Raw genomic sequence first — 16,464 nt, forward strand, 5'->3', positions numbered from 1 at the left:
AACTCTCTTTGGGTACTCGCTACAGTGCTTGCTTAGGCGCAAAGGTCCAGCAGCCCTGTCCCAGCTCTTCCACGCCAGCAGCATGGGAATCGCGAGGTCCCAGGGGCCAACCCCCGTGTCTCCTATATGGCCCTAACTACACAAAAGCCAACCCAGCCTACAGTTCTCCTCCACAGCTCGTTCCATGGGGCCCATTAGGGCAGCCTGAAGGCTCAGCATCAGCACGCTGCATGAGACCAGAGTGCTTCTCAGGGGTGCTGTGTGTGTCTTGCTGCAGGGAGGAAAGCTGTGGCTGCCTTGTAGGCCAGACAGCCAGTGCCCCAGTGATGGCAGGTTGGGAGCCTAGGGCTGCTGCCTTCCAAAAGATGGGCTGTGATTCTCCTTTACCTGTGGAGCCACAGTACAGCCATGCAGCATGGGCAGAGGGGGCAGGGACCGGGGTACTGGGAGGGGCTGGCAGAGGGTGCAGTCATGGATAGGGTGCCTGTTGAGGGAAGGATCCTTACAGCCCGATGATGTTACACGTGCAGCAAAAGTTCCGGCGTGTGCGGAAGATGTCAGATGATGAGGACGACGAAGAGGAGGATTATGGGAAGGAAGAGCATGAGAAAGAAGCCATTGCCGAAGAGATCTTCCAGGATGGAGAAGGGGAGGAGGGGGGAGAGGCTGCTGAAGCCCCCCTCACTGGCCCCGAAGAGGAGGAAGAGGAGGAGGAAGACGAGTCGGGTATGACTAGCTTTACACTAAGTGTTTTCACTCCTTGCCTGTGGATCTTAGGCAGGTGGCAGGGGCCTTGGCTCAGTACTCAGGTGTTCCCCTGCTGCTGATCTGGCACTGCACATCTCCCTAGCAGTGCCATTCTTGGTGAACAAGTAGGGTCAGCCTGTGCCTTGAGACAGCCCAAATCCACATGCTGCCTTGATGGCATCTGCTCTCCCCTGCCCTGGGATGGTGCTGCTCCTGGCTGCCAAGGAAGAGAGCGGAGTCCTGGTTTTCAGGGTGTTCCTTAGCACCTGGTGGCACAATGTTTGGGTCATGGGGCACTGCTCCCCTTCGGATTCCCTGCTGCAAGTACTAGCCCCACATGCCTGCGCAGCGCACAGGTGGCATTCAGAGCAGCAGGATTTTCCACCTATAACTAACAGCTGAATCTGTGAGGCTTGGCCTTTTTCTGGCCCCAGTGACTCTGCCCTGAAGCCCTGGGCAAGGTGGGAGCTCTCCTTCCTTGTGCATGCAGATACAGTCAGCTGGTCAGGTAGCTGCAGGGGTTAGACTGTCCCTCTGACCAAGGTGCCCAGACCATCTCTTGGCCAGTTGTACCTGGTCGCCAAGGCAATCCGTAGCAGCCACGTAGTATGGCAAGGCCAGGCTGGGCTCTGGCAGGCACTGACGACATCTCTCTATGTGCAGACATTGATGATTTCATTGTGGATGATGATGGGCAGCCCCTGAAAAAGCCCAAGTGGCGGAAGAAGCTCCCTGGATATACTGATGCGTAAGTGGCGGCTGAGGTGGGGGCCCAGTGGTGCGGCTCAGTTCCCTTGGGTCCTGCCGTTTCTTTTTCCTTGTCCCTGCTTCTGCTCCTCAGGAGGCACCAGAGAAAGTCTTGCTGGCATTAAATGCAGGCCTCTGCTTGCAGGTGTATGCAAGCCCCATCTCCCCTCCATCCTAGGGGTTTGCCCCTCCTTGCAGGGGCACCATGCCAGCCCTGAGCTGAGACAGTCCTGTTGCTCCCCATACTCTGGCTGCAGCCTTCCCGCCTAGACTATACCAAGCCACCCGGGGCACTGTTCCCGTTCTCTTCACCCCATACTGGGGTGAGGTCACTTTCCCTGCTCCTGCCCAGAGTGGCTTGGAGGTGCAGGCCCTGAATGCCAGTCACCAGGGACAGTGCTGGTGTCTGCAGTAGTCTGGAGGAAGGGTTCCCAACTAAGCACACTGAGCCCCCTCTCCACAGAGTAGGAGAATTGCAGTTCTCCTGCTGCATTTCCTGCTCTGCTGACAAGGTGCAGAGGGGGAAACTCCCTTAACAGCTGGAAAGTCTCTGCCCTGGAGCCTTGGGCAGCCTAGACAGAGCTGCAATGTTGCTGCTTTTTAGGGAACTGAGAGGGAGTGTCTCCCTTCTGCCAGCATTGGGAGCAAAGCAGTCGAGCACGTCTTGGCCACCCCTTCCTGCTGCACGTGGCAGTTATGCCCTGAGTGCAGCGCAGTTAGCTGTGCACACATCCAGCTAGTTGCTGGGCTGGACACGACACTAAGGCCAGAGCGTGGCTGCCAGGAGCATGCAGCTGGCTAGAGGGGCTCCAGGTAGCTTAGACCTGAATGAGGTTGTTTCTCCCTCCAGGGCTTTGCAGGAAGCTCAAGAGATCTTCGGTGTGGACTTTGACTATGACGAGTTTGAGAAGTACAACGAGTATGACGAGGAGCTGGAGGAGGAGTACGAGTATGAGGATGAGGAGGCCGAAGGGGAGATCCGGGTCCGACCCAAGAAGACCACCAAAAAGCGTGTCAGCCGGCGTAGCATCTTCGAGATGTACGAGCCCAGTGAACTGGAGAGCAGCCACCTCACGGACCAGGACAACGAGATCCGCGTGACGGACATGCCCGAGAGGTTCCAGGTGAGGAAGTGGGGGGGGGACTGTGATGCAGCATCTGGCTCATCTGTTGCCAGAGGGTAGTGGTCGACCCAGGGGTTTTTAGTACAATTTTAGTACAATTGGCTGGCAGGTCAGGTCCACTGCCCTAGAGAAGGCACGGGGTTCCCACAGTCCCATCCAGACAGCTCCCCCCGAAAAAGCAGAACTTCCCTGCTGTCTAAAGCAGACCCTGTTGCTGGCACCATGCCCGGGTACTGTAAAGGCAGAGGGAGCCGTGGTGCTCTGGCCACTGGGGGCCCATGTTACCCCCGCGGGCAGGTGCAGAGCAGTTCCAGGCTGCCAGCCAGTTGTGTCCAGCTGTTCTCCATGATGGACACTATTTTAATCCCATATTTGAATGAGAATTGCATGGTGTCTCCTTGTGCTGTGCTGGCCTGGTCCTACAGGACCCAGTGACGGGGGCGGGGGGTAGGTTGTGTCCTGATGCTTAGCCCCAGCTCTCCCCTGGCAGTGTTCCCTGTGCTCTGCTCCCACCTCGGCAGTGGCATCCCTGAGCCTCCCCTGAGCATGCACCTACCTTCGTGGGAGTGGAACGCTTGAAGCAGCCAGGCTGTTGGCGAGGCCCTCAGCTCCCGTGTCAGTGGTGCAGCGTGTGGGAGTTCCATGGGGAGGGCCTTATGGCCATCTGGCCCACCCTGACTGTTGGGGTCCTGCCAGCCATCAGTGGCAAGTGGAGCAGGCCCAGGACTAGAGGAGGTGGCAGAAATACCAGACTGACAGCACACAGTAGGGATGACAAGATTGTGAATGGGGCTGTGATGGGAACAGGAAAAGGAAAACGTGAGGAGGGTACGATCATGGAGGGCTCTTTGAGCCCAGCGGTGCCTCTTGGACACGCCAGGGTTTCCTGCAGGCATTTTGCAGAAGTGCTGCTGGGGTGGGAGCTGGGCCTTGGATCCTGGCACGCCAGCTTTGCGGGGCTGCTCCCAACACAGCCGTTAGCTGCTGGAGGCCAGTATGCAGAGCACTGCTAAGCCTCTCGGGAGCGTCAGGCCACATGCTCCTCCATTCACCCCGTCTTTCCCTCCAGCTGCGCTCCATCCCTGTAAAGAGTGCAGAGGACGATGAGCTGGAGGAAGAAGCTGACTGGATCTACAGGAATGCTTTTGCCACGCCTACCATCTCCTTGCAGGTAACAATCCTCTCCCCAGACGTTTGGCAATGCCCATCTGCAGCAGGTTTGGCCTTGGGGATCCTGCCCAGATTGTGCAATGGGACAGGAAGTACTCATAGAAAATTAGGGTTGTGAGGGACCTCAGAAGATCATCTAGTCCAATCTCCAGGCTAATGCTGACCACAGGCTGCTCTCATGCTCTTGCCTCAGTCAGTACTTCCTCTTATCTTCCCTTAAAGCCCCTCAGGTCTCTGCAAATCAGAGTGCCTGGTATCTGGGGACAGCGTGCCCCCTTGCCTGTGGCTGTGTCCCCCCAGCAAGGCCCACCCGCTGCTGCCCAGAGGCAGTGGCTGCAGGAGGCGGTAGACATGTGGTGTTTCTTTCCCAGGAAAGCTGTGATTACTTGGACCGTGGACAGGCCAGCAGCTTCAGCCGCAAGGGGCCCAGCACCATCCAGAAGATCAAGGAAGCCTTGAACTTCATGAGGAATCAGCATTTTGAGGTACCTCCATTCTGCTTCCACACTGACATGAAGGAGCTGGCCTGGCTTCTCCCTTGGAAGGGGGTGGATTAAGGGAAGGGTTAGAGCTAACAGGATGCTCTCAGAGCCCTGCATACAAGGGGACGGGCTAAAGGGGCTGCTGATTCCCAGGCACTCCCACACTGGGTACAGCCCTGCATGCACTGCAGTATTAAGCTGCTGCTGCCCCTTCACACTTCCTCTGCCTTTTCTTGGCAGCCCCTGGCTGCCAGGAGGTGGTGTTTCCTCCGTGCCACTGACAGCTCTTGTTTCTGCCCTAGGTCCCCTTCATCGCCTTCTACAGGAAGGAGTATGTGGAGCCAGAGCTGCACATCAACGACCTCTGGAGGGTCTGGCAGTGGGATGAGAAGGTGAGGAGTTGATCCCAAATCACCAGTGGTGCTGATGAGACGTCAGCTCAGCTGCTGCTGGAGGTGTCGCGTTGCTGACACTTGCTTACAGTTCCAGCTGTGTGGGAGCCCAGGAACTGCCCTTGCATGTTGGTGGGGGCAGGCATGGCAAAGGGTCACGTTTGGCAGGGAGCTCTGGAAGGGGCACTGCGCTTACCTCTGTTACTGTGTTCAGTGGACCCAGCTGAAGATCCGCAAGCAGAACCTGACCCGCCTGTTTGAGAAGATGCAGGCCTACCAGTACGAGCAGATCTCCGCTGACCCTGACAAGCCCTTGGCGGATGGGATAAGGGCCCTCGATACCACCGACATGGAGAGGTACAGGCCTATGGTCTCTGGTTCTGAAGTGACTTGCTTTGGGTTTGCCTGTCCACAACGGGATCACTTCACCCAGCAGTGCAGTGCAGTGCAGTGCAGTGGAGCTGCCTTGGTGCACTGGTTCCCCCTGGAGCTGCGTGTACATTCAGGGCGGTGTCCCTGAGCTTTGGACACAGGCCTGGTGTTCTTGGAACCCACTGAGTAACTAAAGGGCCCCGGGTGACTCTGGGGTCAAAGAGATCCCCTTGAAAAGGTGTCACTGGCCTCGCTTTCACAAATGCTGCATGCAGGCATTGGGCGGTCCCTCTGCCACATGAGTCATGGAGCCATTTCCTCATGCCTTGTTCCTGGGGCACTCATGCTGGCTTTGCACACTACAGGCTGAAGGATGTGCAGTCCATGGATGAGCTGAAGGACGTGTATAACCACTTCCTGCTTTACTATGGGCGCGACATCCCCAAGATGCAGAACGCGGCCAAAGCTGCTCGGAAAAAGCAGAAGCGGATCCGGGAGGACGGCGAAGAGGAAGAAGGTTTGTCTCAGGCTCTGGCGGCTTTTATCTCCCCTGCTCCTGGGGTGTTTGCAGCGGCTGACTTGGGGGCAGTGCTCAAAGGCTGGATGTGACGCATGCCCCTCTCCCCATACACTTAGCACGTGCCCAGGCCCTTCACCTTTCCTTCTGAAATGAGACTTTGATGTTTCAGGGCTTTCTGTGGATGGCTGAAGTTGTCCACACAGGGACCCTCTTTAGGATCATGGGAAAGTAGGGCTGGAAGGGACCTCACAAGGTCACATCTGTCTAGCCCAGCCCCCTGCTCAAGGCAGAATCCTTCCTGACTAAACCATCCCAGCCAACTGTCTTTCCAACTTGGGATGGAGATTCCACAGGTTCTCCTAGGCAGCTTGTTCCAGCGCTTGGTCACCATCATAGTCAGAAAGCCCCTCCTAGTCTCCAGCCTTTGCTAGAGTCTGAGGCCCCGCACCACAGCAGCTTGGCATGGAACAAGCTGCAACTGCCCTGCACTTTGGTCTGGGAGCGAGGGATTTCAGCTTCCACTCAAATCAGTTTTGTATTCCAGCGAGCCTGGCCACAGTTCAGCTGCTCTGGTCCTCACTTGTTTTCCATCAGTGCAGCTTGTTTGTAGGCACTGTCATTTCAAACTGTACATCATACAGGAAGCCCTGGAAACCCTGAATGCTCCTTGGCCAGCTGTTGTGGGCTCCCACCATAAGAGTCAGAGCTCCAAGGAGGTGGGAGCTCTTGGCCTGAGGTTCTCAGAGTCATGGAGACTTAAAGTTGTGCTGCTCCCCTGCAGGTGAAGGGGAGGACGCAGAGGATGAGGAGCAGAAGGGACCCGAGCTGAAGCAGGCATCGCGTAGGGATATGTACACTATCTGCCAGGCTGCCGGGCTGGGTAAGGATCTCGTTCTCGGGGAAACCACAAGTAGCTTGCTGCGGTCCCAGGGTGAGCCTGCCTGTCAACCTTGCTGTGCCCAGGCTTAGAGGCGGGAGGTTGGATACGATGCCATGTCCTGCAGCAGTTCCTCTCAGCCAGAGGAGCCAGGCACTCGTCTGTGGCACGGGGGTGGGTGGGTTGGCCAACCTGTGCTGGGTGTCACCCTCCCTGCTTACCAAGGCATTCTCTGTCCCAGATGGCCTGGCGAAGAAGTTTGGTCTGACGCCTGAGCAGTTCGGAGAGAATCTCCGGGACAGTTACCAGCGCCACGAGACGGAGCAGTTTCCTGCAGAGCCCCTGGAACTGGCCAAGGATTATGTGTGCAGGTCAGCGCAGGGGCACCTCTGTGCAGGGCTCTTCAGGGACGTGGCAGGGAGGGGGGTCAGAATCCACATCGCATCCTGTATTCTTACATCACTATTTTGTTCTTTTCAGTCAATTCCCAAGCCCCGAGGCCGTGCTGGAAGGGGCCCGCTACATGGTGGCTCTGCAGATCGCCCGGGAGCCACTGGTCAGGCAGGTTCTGAGGCAGACTTTCCAGGAAAGGGCCAAAATCAACATTGCACCAACCAAGAAAGGGAAAAAGGTAAGGACAGGAGCACAGAGCAGGCAGGGGCTCTGAAAGGGGCCAGCACCTGGGCCTAGAGCCAAGGAGCGACTTGCCCACAGTGAGGGATGGCAAATGCAATGAACCAGTCTTGTTACACAAACCCTCATGCGGGCCCCTTGCCTGCCTGGGTGCCTGTTCCAGCTCTTCCCTTCTCCTTCCTTGGGCAGGACGTGGATGAGGCCCACTACGCGTACTCCTTTAAGTACCTGAAGAATAAGCCAGTGAAGGAGCTGCGGGACGACCAGTTCCTAAAGACGTTTCTGGCTGAGGAGGAGGGGTTCCTGACCATCGACATTAGCATTGACATGAAAGGAGTGGAAGGGTGAGTCCAGGCCAGGCTACATCACTCCTACATAGTACCAGACAACCCAGACCTGCATCCCACTGTCACAGCTCCCGCTCTCGCTGCTGGGGAATGGGATGAGAGGTCCCTTTGGCTGGTGCACAGTCAGTATATCATGCAAAGCTCAGCTTCCCCAGAGGTGCTAACCCATGTCCCCAGCAGCTGGACACAAGGGGCAAGAGATGGGAGCATGCATGGGAGCAACACCCAAGATGCCCCCTGCCTAGTCCTCCAGGGATGGGGGAGCAGGCCCTGATGGGGTGCAAGCTAGGCCCTGGCACCGGGGTCTGCAGCACAAAGCTCTGAGTATCTGGGTACAGCCTGTGTCACGGGGCTGGGCATAGTATGTCTAGAAGCCAGCCATGCTGCTGTCCTGAGCCTTCTCCCCTGTCCCTCAGTTATGGTAGTGACCAGACGTATTTTGAGGAAATCAAGCAGTTCTACTACCGGGACGAGTTCAGCCACCAGGTACAGGAGTGGAACCGCCAGCGCACCATGGCCATCGAGCGCTCGCTCAACCAGTTCCTCTACGTGCAGATGGCTAAGGAGCTGAAGAACAAGTTGCTGGTGGAGGCCAAGGAATATGTCATCAAGGTGAGAGGCGCTCAGGAGCTGTGCCAGCTCCGGTGCCTGTGGCCCAGGCGGGGCTGGCATCTCCACCTGAGGCTTATAGATGTCAGGGGTGGCTCAGTAGGGAGCAGGCTAGGGAGAGTTTCCTGCCAAGGCATAAAATGAACAGTGAGGAGGAGCAAGGGGGCAGGGAGAGAAAACAGGTCCAGGTTTATTCGCCCCCAGGGCAGAGAGGAAGGGGAATCCTGCATACAAACCAGGGACCAGTGCCTGGGCCGAGTATGTGCTCAAGAGTTGTGCTGGGCCATGCCTGGTTCTCTGCACTGGCAGAGCAGGGGACTCAGCATGCTTTGGGAAGGCAGATGCCCTGGCTTTGGGCTCAGGTTCCCCAAAACCCTCCTGCTCACTGTGTGCTCTGGGAGCTGCTCCCTGAGAGTTGATTGTGAAGCTCCGGAAAGTACCCAGTGCAGCCTGGAGGGAACGCAGCCATCTGGACAGACGAAGCTAGTCTCCAGGCATGTGGCCATCTGCTCTGTCAGTGCTGCTTGGGCTGTCACCTCTACTGCTCGGACTTGTAGCAGCCAGGAAAGCTCTGCAGCAGTGACACCCAAAGACACCCTCTCTCACAATCCAATCCCCTGGGGACAAGGAACGGGTCCTCACTCCCTTCTTCCCTCCTCCTCCCTGTCAGGCTTGCAGCCGGAAGCTATACAACTGGCTGAAGGTGGCATCGTACCGCCCTGATCAGCAGGTGGAGGAAGACGACGATTTCATGGACGAAAACCAGGGCAAGGGGATTCGGGTGCTGGGCATTGCATTCTCCTCTGCCAGGTAGGGGGAGCAGAGCGGCTCCTGCACCTGTGGCCAGAGCAAGACCCATGCCAGGGCTCACTGGCGCCCATCTGTTTTGCAGGGACCACCCTGTGTTCTGTGCCCTTGTGAATGGAGAGGGCGAGGTCACAGACTTCCTCCGGCTGCCATACTTCACAAAGAGGAGGAACGCCTGGCGGGAGGAAGAGCGGGAGAGGAAGGTGAGGGGCCTCAGCGGTGGGGGTGGGCAGCACATGTAGGCTTCAGCACACAACACTGCGCATGGTCTGGGCTGGAGAACAGGAGTGCAGGGCCACCAGGGAGCAGGTCCTTTGGCTGCCAGTGGAGGAGTTTGGGGATCATCTCCCTTATGAGCAAGTGGCCTGGGACATGTGGCATGAGGAAGGCATGTGTTGTCGCAGTCCATCTGGCTGTGCTGGCCCTGTTGTCCCTGCAGAGTCTGGAGCTGTGCATGTCAGTGTTCACAGAGGAGCAGCTGCAACAGCAGGCACAGGGTGCTCTGCATGTCCCTCTGCCCTACCATGGGCATAGCCTGGTGGGGATTGTGGGGGTCTTGGCTTCACCTAGTGTCTGTAAATCTGAGCTCTTACTCCAGCCACTCTCCTGAGCTGTGCTGAGCTGAGCTGAGCTGCTGTGTTGTCTTGCTGGCCTGGGGCAGAGCAGCTGTGCAGGTCACTTGCTGTCCTGGCTGGCAGCATGCACGTGGCCCGGCAGGGTTTGTGACGCATGATCCAGGAGCATCCTGCTTGGTGCACAGCATACAGGTCCTGCCCACCAGCAGTCGTGGGAGCTCCACATCTCACTCCTTCTCTTTGCTCCAGGCCCAGGACATTGAAACACTGAAAAAATTCCTTCTCAACAAGAAGCCTCACGTGGTGACGATTGCAGGGGAGAACAGGTCAGAGCATGCCCCGGGTCCCCTGGCTGCAGTGCCCAGCCCCCCTCTCCAATGGCCTCCTGTTGCTCCTGCAGCAGAGCAGAGGGGCTCTGCCAACATTGTTCCTGAAGCGGGGGAGGAGGTTGGCCCTCGGCTCTGAATCTAGTGCCTGCTCAGCCCACAGACCGTGGGGCCTCAGTCAGTCTGGACCCACAGGAGCATGCTCCTCCCAACCAGGTAGAGGAGGGCAGCTGGCTGAGCCCTCACCCCATAGATGAGGTTTCCAGGCCTGCCAGGACAGCACCATGCCTCTGTAAGGAAGGTCCCGCTGCAGGCTGCAATGAGACTGAGACTGTCTGGAGACATGCTGGCCCTCCCTGGGCTTGCTGGCTGGCTTTAGATCAGTGGTGCCAAGGGCGTCACTCCACAGCAGCCAGACTTGCACAGGAGGGATAAGAGGCTAGAGAGGTGACACCCCTGCCAGGTAGATGGCTCAGATCAGCAGGTTCCCTTTAGTGCCCAGCATGGTTCTCCTCTCACCCCCTTGCCTACATCTCCCCAGGGATGCCCAGATGCTGATGGAAGATGTGAAGCGGATCGTGCACGAGCTGGACCAGGGGCAGCAGCTGTCCTCCATCGGGGTGGAGCTGGTAGACAACGAGCTGGCTATTCTCTACATGAATAGCAAGAAGTCAGAGGTAACCCACCTGCTGCTGCTGCTGCTGTTTGCCTCAGCAGCTCACGGCCACAGTCACCGCCCTCCCCAGGCTCCTTTCCAGCGGCCTCTGCTTCCCCTGGGAAGGCCTGTCTCTCTCAGCAGAAGACACATTGGTGCTGTTGGCAGCTACACTTCAGTCTGGCTGGGGCTGGGGCAAGCTGGACATTCTAATCACATTTCCCTGTGGTCACAGGCACCATGCAACAGGGGTGGGTGCTTGAGGTGCCTGTTGGCACAGCTGGACAGAGGTCAGCTGCTGTGACTCGGCTAGTATGGGGAGGAACCAGGCTGTCCCTGAACATCCAGTTTCTGGATGTAGCAGAGTCCCGGAGCCTTAGAGCCCTGCCCTGAGCCCTCCCAGCTGGCAGGCATCGTCACTCCTATGACTGGGGACTGCATGGGGCTGGCAGTAGCGATCTGGTGCTGCAGGCAAAGCCTCATGCGCCTCTGCCCTTTTGCAGAATGAGTTCCGGGACTACCCGCCCCTGCTGCGCCAGGCAGTCTCCCTGGCTCGCCGCATTCAGGACCCCCTTATTGAGTTCGCCCAGGTCTGCAGTTCCGACGATGACATCCTGTGCCTGAAACTGCACCCTCTGCAGGTAACTATCCCACCTGGGCCCTCTGGTTGCTTGCAGAAGCCACTGGCTGGGAGTTCAGCAGCGAGGAGAAGACTCTGGGCTGATCCAACCAATGCCACAGCTCCCTCGCTGTGCAATCGTCTGCTCCCTGCCCTTGGGTGGACCAGCCAGGGCTTCTCCAAGACCATCCCCACTCATTGCACCTTGGGGCAATGGCGTGTCTCCAGAGAAGCAGATCCAGTTGCATCTGGCACAGTGGGGCCTGTCTTGTGCGCCTGTCCCTGAGATGAGAACCCCTTTCTGTTGGCAGGAGCACGTGGTGAAGGAGGAGCTGCTGAATGCGCTTTACTGTGAGTTCATCAACCGGGTAAATGAGGTGGGCGTGGATGTCAACCGAGCCATCGCGCACCCCCACAGCCAGGCCCTCCTGCAGTATGTCTGTGGCCTGGGGCCACGCAAGGGGACTCACCTGCTGAAGGTAAGGGCTGCACTGGGTCATCTAGAGCCTATATGGCATTGAAGCCACTGTGCATGAAGCAGCTCCAGGCTCCATTCCAGGGCCCAAGCCATGTCCCTTCCTGCTCATGCTTGTCAGGTAGCAGTGTCTCTGCATGGCTGAGTGTGTGTGCAGATGCACTGCTAGTGACCCTGGGCTGTGTGTGTGGGCCAGTCCCCGCTTCGAGTAAGGAATTGGATCTACTGGTCCTAGTAAGTTCCTGCAGGTGCCGTAGGATCAAGGTATGCTGTACCCTCGCTGCAGGACAACCCCTATGCCTTAGAAAGCAGGAGGTGAAAGGCCCAGTGCCTGGCCTCACTGTGAAGAATGGGTGTCCTGGTGGGGGAGAGGGACCGTGCATCGCAGCTCACATAGCGTGCCCTGGAGAAGCCTGCCTGTCAGTGGGGCTGGAGCCAAATGAGCCCTAGTTGACTTAGCTGTGCCACATACTCAGTGTCTGTGGACCCTTTAGTTCATCCTGGGACCCTTCCAGCTGTTCTTGAATATCAGCCTGCCTTCCACAGCCCTGGTGCGTGCTGGCAGCCAGAGTAACATCGCTCTCTTCCTTTAGATCCTGAAACAGAACAACACACGCCTGGAGAACCGGACTCAGCTGGTCACCATGTGCCACATGGGGCCCAAGGTCTTCATCAACTGTGCTGGGTTCATCAAGATCGACACAGCGTCACTGGGGGACAGGTTAGTATCAGGCCGTGCCCAACGCGTTGCGGTGTACGGTGCCTGGGGCCAGCTGGAAAGAACTGTGCGATACAGAGGCTGCACACCACAGGACCGCTGGTGCCACGGGCTTTCAGCCCCAGAGGAGTGACTTTAATAGGGTCTTAGTCTGATTTTCCCTCATCAGCTTGACTGATCAGTGTGTGCTGCAGAGCACTGATTTTGCTAGCTGTGCCTTGGGGGTCCTATGTGGACAAGAGAAGCCAGAGCCAGGAATCGTTCTTCCTTGGCCTGAGCCTTATCCCCTCAGTAACCCCACTCAACTATGTTGGGGAACTGTAGTTTTAACAGCCCTAAACCCGAGGTAATAGCATAGGACAAGAATCCAGCTGGCTCTTAAACTGGTAGAAGTTTGCCCTGAAATGTAGAGAGCGCCAAGTCATTTTCAAGTGAGCGAGCCAAAGGACAAAGTGGGCAAAAGGGGACAGCTACAAACCAGTTTCTAAATCTGTGGCCAGGCACCCTATTCCCTGAGCTCACTGGGCAGGGACTGCACTGCTTCTAATGCTGTGTTATCCATGCCGTTGCTTCCTGTCGCACCTTTGGAAGGGGGTTTCCGGGAACGGGGCAACAGTGTGACCCCTTATGCCTGGGTTTCCCACGCTCCCTCCCTGGGAGTTCTAGGCTTGCAGCTGTTTGATTGTCTGCAGCCTGCTCTAATTGCTTACTGGCCTCTGGCTGGCAAACGCAGCTCCAGGCTCCCTCGGGGTCCCTGTCTGATGCACCACTTTGCCTCTTCCAGCACGGATTCCTACATTGAGGTCCTGGATGGGTCCAGGGTCCATCCCGAAACCTACGAATGGGCAAGGAAAATGGCCGTGGATGCCCTTGAGTACGATGAATCAGCAGAGGATGCAAATCCCGCCGGAGCTTTGGAAGAGATCCTAGAAAACCCCGAGCGCCTGAAAGACCTGGATCTGGATGCCTTCGCTGAGGAGCTGGAGAGACAGGTCTGTGCCGAGGTTATTGGCCTGGAGGAGGCATGGGGTAGAGCTCCCATCCAGTCTTGGCTTTTCCAGTGCGCATGGCATGGGGCAGTTCTAGCGGGACTGCCACCCCGTGTGAGAGAGAAATGTTTGAAACTCGTACACACAGGGCTACGGCGACAAGCACATCACTCTGTACGACATCCGAGCTGAGCTGAGCTGCAGGTACAAGGACCTGAGAACCCCCTACCGCTCTCCGAACACGGAGGAGGTCTTCAACATGCTGACCAAAGAAACCCCAGAAACTTTCTACATCGGTACGTCCCGACTGACCGAGTCTGCAGGGGGCAGGCAGCAGGGATCTCTGAGAGAGTGCAGGGGCTGCAGCTTGCAGTAGTCTGGTGACACAGGGCTCCCCTTGCTAAGGAACCAGTCCATTTCCACACCCTTTCCCCATGCCATGGCCACCAGTGGTCTCGCAAGGGCAAGGCCGTCCTGAGCCATGCCACTAGCCCCCAGGGAGGCCTGCTTGACAGCCATGCCACCTGGGAGTCCAGGCAGGGTGCTGCCAGCACTAGAGCTCTCCGTGGTAGTTCTGTCCCAGTTTGTAGCTTTCTGCTTCCTTCCACAGGGAAAATGATCATCAGCAACGTGACAGGGATTGCGCACAGGCGGCCGCAGGGGGAGAGCTATGACCAGGCGATACGGAACGATGAGACCGGCCTGTGGCAGTGCCCCTTCTGCCAGCAGGACAATTTCCCAGAGCTCAGTGAGGTAACCTGTGTGGCCAGCACATCTCTGGCTGGTGGGCTGCTGCCCGGGGTGCAGAAGCAAGGGGCCTTGTGCAAAGCCTCAGGGCCCCCAGGTAGGAGCTGTGTCCAAGGCGTACGCAGCAGCCCCACGCAGTAGGACCAAAGCCCAGCAGGCCCTTGCTGCTTGCTTCCTGCCTCCCTAAATCTTAGTGGCTTCAAGGGGGCTTAGTGAGCCTGGAGGGGAGTGAAGCAGCCTGCTGGCTATTCCTTCCCCAGGGCTCCAAGCAAGCTCACGTGGGGCCTGGCATCCAGTTTCTTGCTGACAGGCCCCCACTGGAGTTGAGGGAACAAGGTGGTCCTTGGCTACAGTTTCTCCGTCTTAAGACCTGCCCTGGGCTGCCCGCTCAGGTGTGCAGCTCTGCCCTGGGCTGTTCTAAAAGCACACTGGATCCTTTTCCATGGAATCCATCCCTCACAACAGTATTGTACTCTCAAATCTAAAAATGATCAGGCCATCCAGGCTGCAGAGGAGACCTCCAAGCCAGAGGCTAAGTGGTGCAGGAGCACTAGCACTCACTCCCATGGTTCACTTGATAACCACCCTCCCCCCCACTACCACCACCGGCCTGTAGTCTCTGGACTGGCTGCTGCAGGTGGGGAGCTGTGGGGGTAACCCCCATTTGCCCTGACCCTGCCGGAACCCGCAGCATCCAAATGCCTCATTCTTGGGCTGCCTTTGGAAATGTGTTCCCATGCTGAGTGCCTTGTTCCTTTGCTTGCTGAAGGTGTGGAATCACTTTGACAGCGGCTCCTGCCCTGGCCAGGCAATTGGGGTGAAGACACGGCTGGACAACGGGGTCACGGGCTTTATACCGACCAAATTCCTCAGTGACAAAGTGGTCAAGCGCCCGGAAGAGAGGGTGAAGGTAGGAGAGTGGCATTGCCACCCCTTCGGCTCTGGTTGGCGTCTCAGGAGCTGGGCTGGTGGTGTGGAGTTCTGTTAATCATGCTGCTCCCTGTATATCTTTGTAGCCATTGCATTCACTTGTGGGCCCTAAATCAGGAGTGATCCTGGGTTTTTATAGCTTCCTTCTCCCAGGCTGCAAATCTCCCCTGGTGCTGGTGGGAACCGTGTGACTCAGCCTGCTGTGCTGCAGGAGGATTTATGGCAGTCTGAATGGGGCCCAGAGCCTGGGAGGCTAGAAGGCATTCCAGTGAAGAGCTGGCCTTTGTCTCAGGCTTTCTAAAGAGCTGCAGCTAACTTCCCCTGGCTCGTGGCTGCTCTCCCAGCGGGGCTGTCAGATTGCTGCAACTCCTTCCGAGCAGGGGTGCAGGCTGTTAGCAGTAGAGTCGCGCGAGCGTAAAATCCAGGCAGACGCAAGTGCTCATCTGTAGGGCCTCTTGGTCCTGAGTGACCTGCTCGGGACCGCAGCCTCCTTGCGGGGCACTTGGCCAGACCACGTGTAGGTCTGACTCCTCCCAGTCTCTGCAGTGTGCTTGCCCAGCCCTTGCTTGTACAAAAGGGTCTTTTTGGCAGGCTGGGAAATCAGCCCCTCCTAGCCCAGCCCTGTGGCCTCTGCACAGACTGCCCTGCTGCTTGTCCCTTCACCCCTGGTTCCAGCTCTGCTGCTGCCATTGCTGGGGCTGTCATCAACAGACAAGGAAGAACAGTCTGTGCATTTAGCAGCACTCTGCACAGTCAGTGCCTGGGGACACCCATCTCCAGTGACCCCCAGCCCCTCACCACCATGGGGGGAGGCACTTGTAACAGCTTCGGAGAGAGAGGAGACGGCGGGTTAAGCTGGCCTGTGTATGTTCGTTGTACCATGTCCAAGCACAGCAACGCTACACCAGGTGCCCCCTGAACCGCGCCTGCTGCCTGACCCTGTTTGCCACCCCTGCAGGTGGGAATGACCGTCCATTGCCGGATCATGAAGATCGACATCGAGAAGTTCAGCGCGGACCTGACCTGCAGGACATCCGACCTGATGGATAAGAACAACGAGTGGAAGCTGCCCAAGGACACCTATTATGACTTCGACACGGAGGCCTCTGACCATAAGCAGGAGGAAGACATGAAGAGGAAGCAGCAGCGCACCAGTGAGTCTTCCCTGCCAGGGCTCCTCTGCCATCTTCAGCCTGCATCAGGGAAGAGCGATGCAGTGGGGGTGATGCAGGAGCCTCATGGTGCATCTCGTGTCCCGTAGCTTACATCAAGAGGGTGATCGCCCACCCCTCGTTCCACAACATCAGCTTCAAGCAGGCCGAGAAGATGATGGAAACCATGGACCAAGGGGATGTCATTATCCGCCCCAGCAGCAAAGGGGAGAACCACCTGACAGTCACCTGGAAGGTGAACGACGGCATCTACCAGCACGTGGACATCCGTGAGGAGGGCAAGGAGAACGCCTTCAGCTTGGGCTCGACCCTCTGGATAAACACGGAGGTAAGAGCCAGGCAGAGGCCCATCTCCTGTGCCCTGCTGGCTGACGGGATGCGAGTGCTAATTTGGCACAGTCCCCACAAGGCTCAGCACGGTCCTTCTGCAG

At 57.6% G+C, this 16,464-nt stretch overlaps 1 protein-coding gene across 1 annotated transcript in view; it reads left to right on the forward strand.

The window, feature by feature from the left end:
* Window positions 1–16,464, forward strand: part of SUPT6H (SPT6 homolog, histone chaperone and transcription elongation factor) — a 28,509-nt gene that overhangs the window by 6,508 nt on the left and 5,537 nt on the right. The window contains exons 5-30 of the mRNA XM_059717288.1: window positions 531–726; window positions 1,411–1,495; window positions 2,345–2,618; window positions 3,688–3,789; window positions 4,160–4,273; window positions 4,573–4,662; window positions 4,877–5,019; window positions 5,400–5,551; window positions 6,336–6,434; window positions 6,673–6,802; window positions 6,912–7,062; window positions 7,254–7,408; window positions 7,828–8,023; window positions 8,691–8,830; window positions 8,913–9,030; window positions 9,652–9,728; window positions 10,270–10,405; window positions 10,887–11,024; window positions 11,314–11,481; window positions 12,071–12,198; window positions 12,980–13,187; window positions 13,333–13,480; window positions 13,795–13,937; window positions 14,701–14,841; window positions 15,820–16,015; window positions 16,123–16,361. Of these exons, the coding sequence (XP_059573271.1) occupies window positions 531–726; window positions 1,411–1,495; window positions 2,345–2,618; window positions 3,688–3,789; window positions 4,160–4,273; window positions 4,573–4,662; window positions 4,877–5,019; window positions 5,400–5,551; window positions 6,336–6,434; window positions 6,673–6,802; window positions 6,912–7,062; window positions 7,254–7,408; window positions 7,828–8,023; window positions 8,691–8,830; window positions 8,913–9,030; window positions 9,652–9,728; window positions 10,270–10,405; window positions 10,887–11,024; window positions 11,314–11,481; window positions 12,071–12,198; window positions 12,980–13,187; window positions 13,333–13,480; window positions 13,795–13,937; window positions 14,701–14,841; window positions 15,820–16,015; window positions 16,123–16,361 (3,867 nt within the window). The remainder of the gene's footprint in view (window positions 1–530; window positions 727–1,410; window positions 1,496–2,344; window positions 2,619–3,687; window positions 3,790–4,159; window positions 4,274–4,572; window positions 4,663–4,876; window positions 5,020–5,399; window positions 5,552–6,335; window positions 6,435–6,672; window positions 6,803–6,911; window positions 7,063–7,253; window positions 7,409–7,827; window positions 8,024–8,690; window positions 8,831–8,912; window positions 9,031–9,651; window positions 9,729–10,269; window positions 10,406–10,886; window positions 11,025–11,313; window positions 11,482–12,070; window positions 12,199–12,979; window positions 13,188–13,332; window positions 13,481–13,794; window positions 13,938–14,700; window positions 14,842–15,819; window positions 16,016–16,122; window positions 16,362–16,464) is intronic.

This window comes from Alligator mississippiensis, chromosome 14, assembly GCF_030867095.1.
Source record: "Alligator mississippiensis isolate rAllMis1 chromosome 14, rAllMis1, whole genome shotgun sequence".
NCBI lineage: Eukaryota > Metazoa > Chordata > Crocodylia > Alligatoridae > Alligator > Alligator mississippiensis.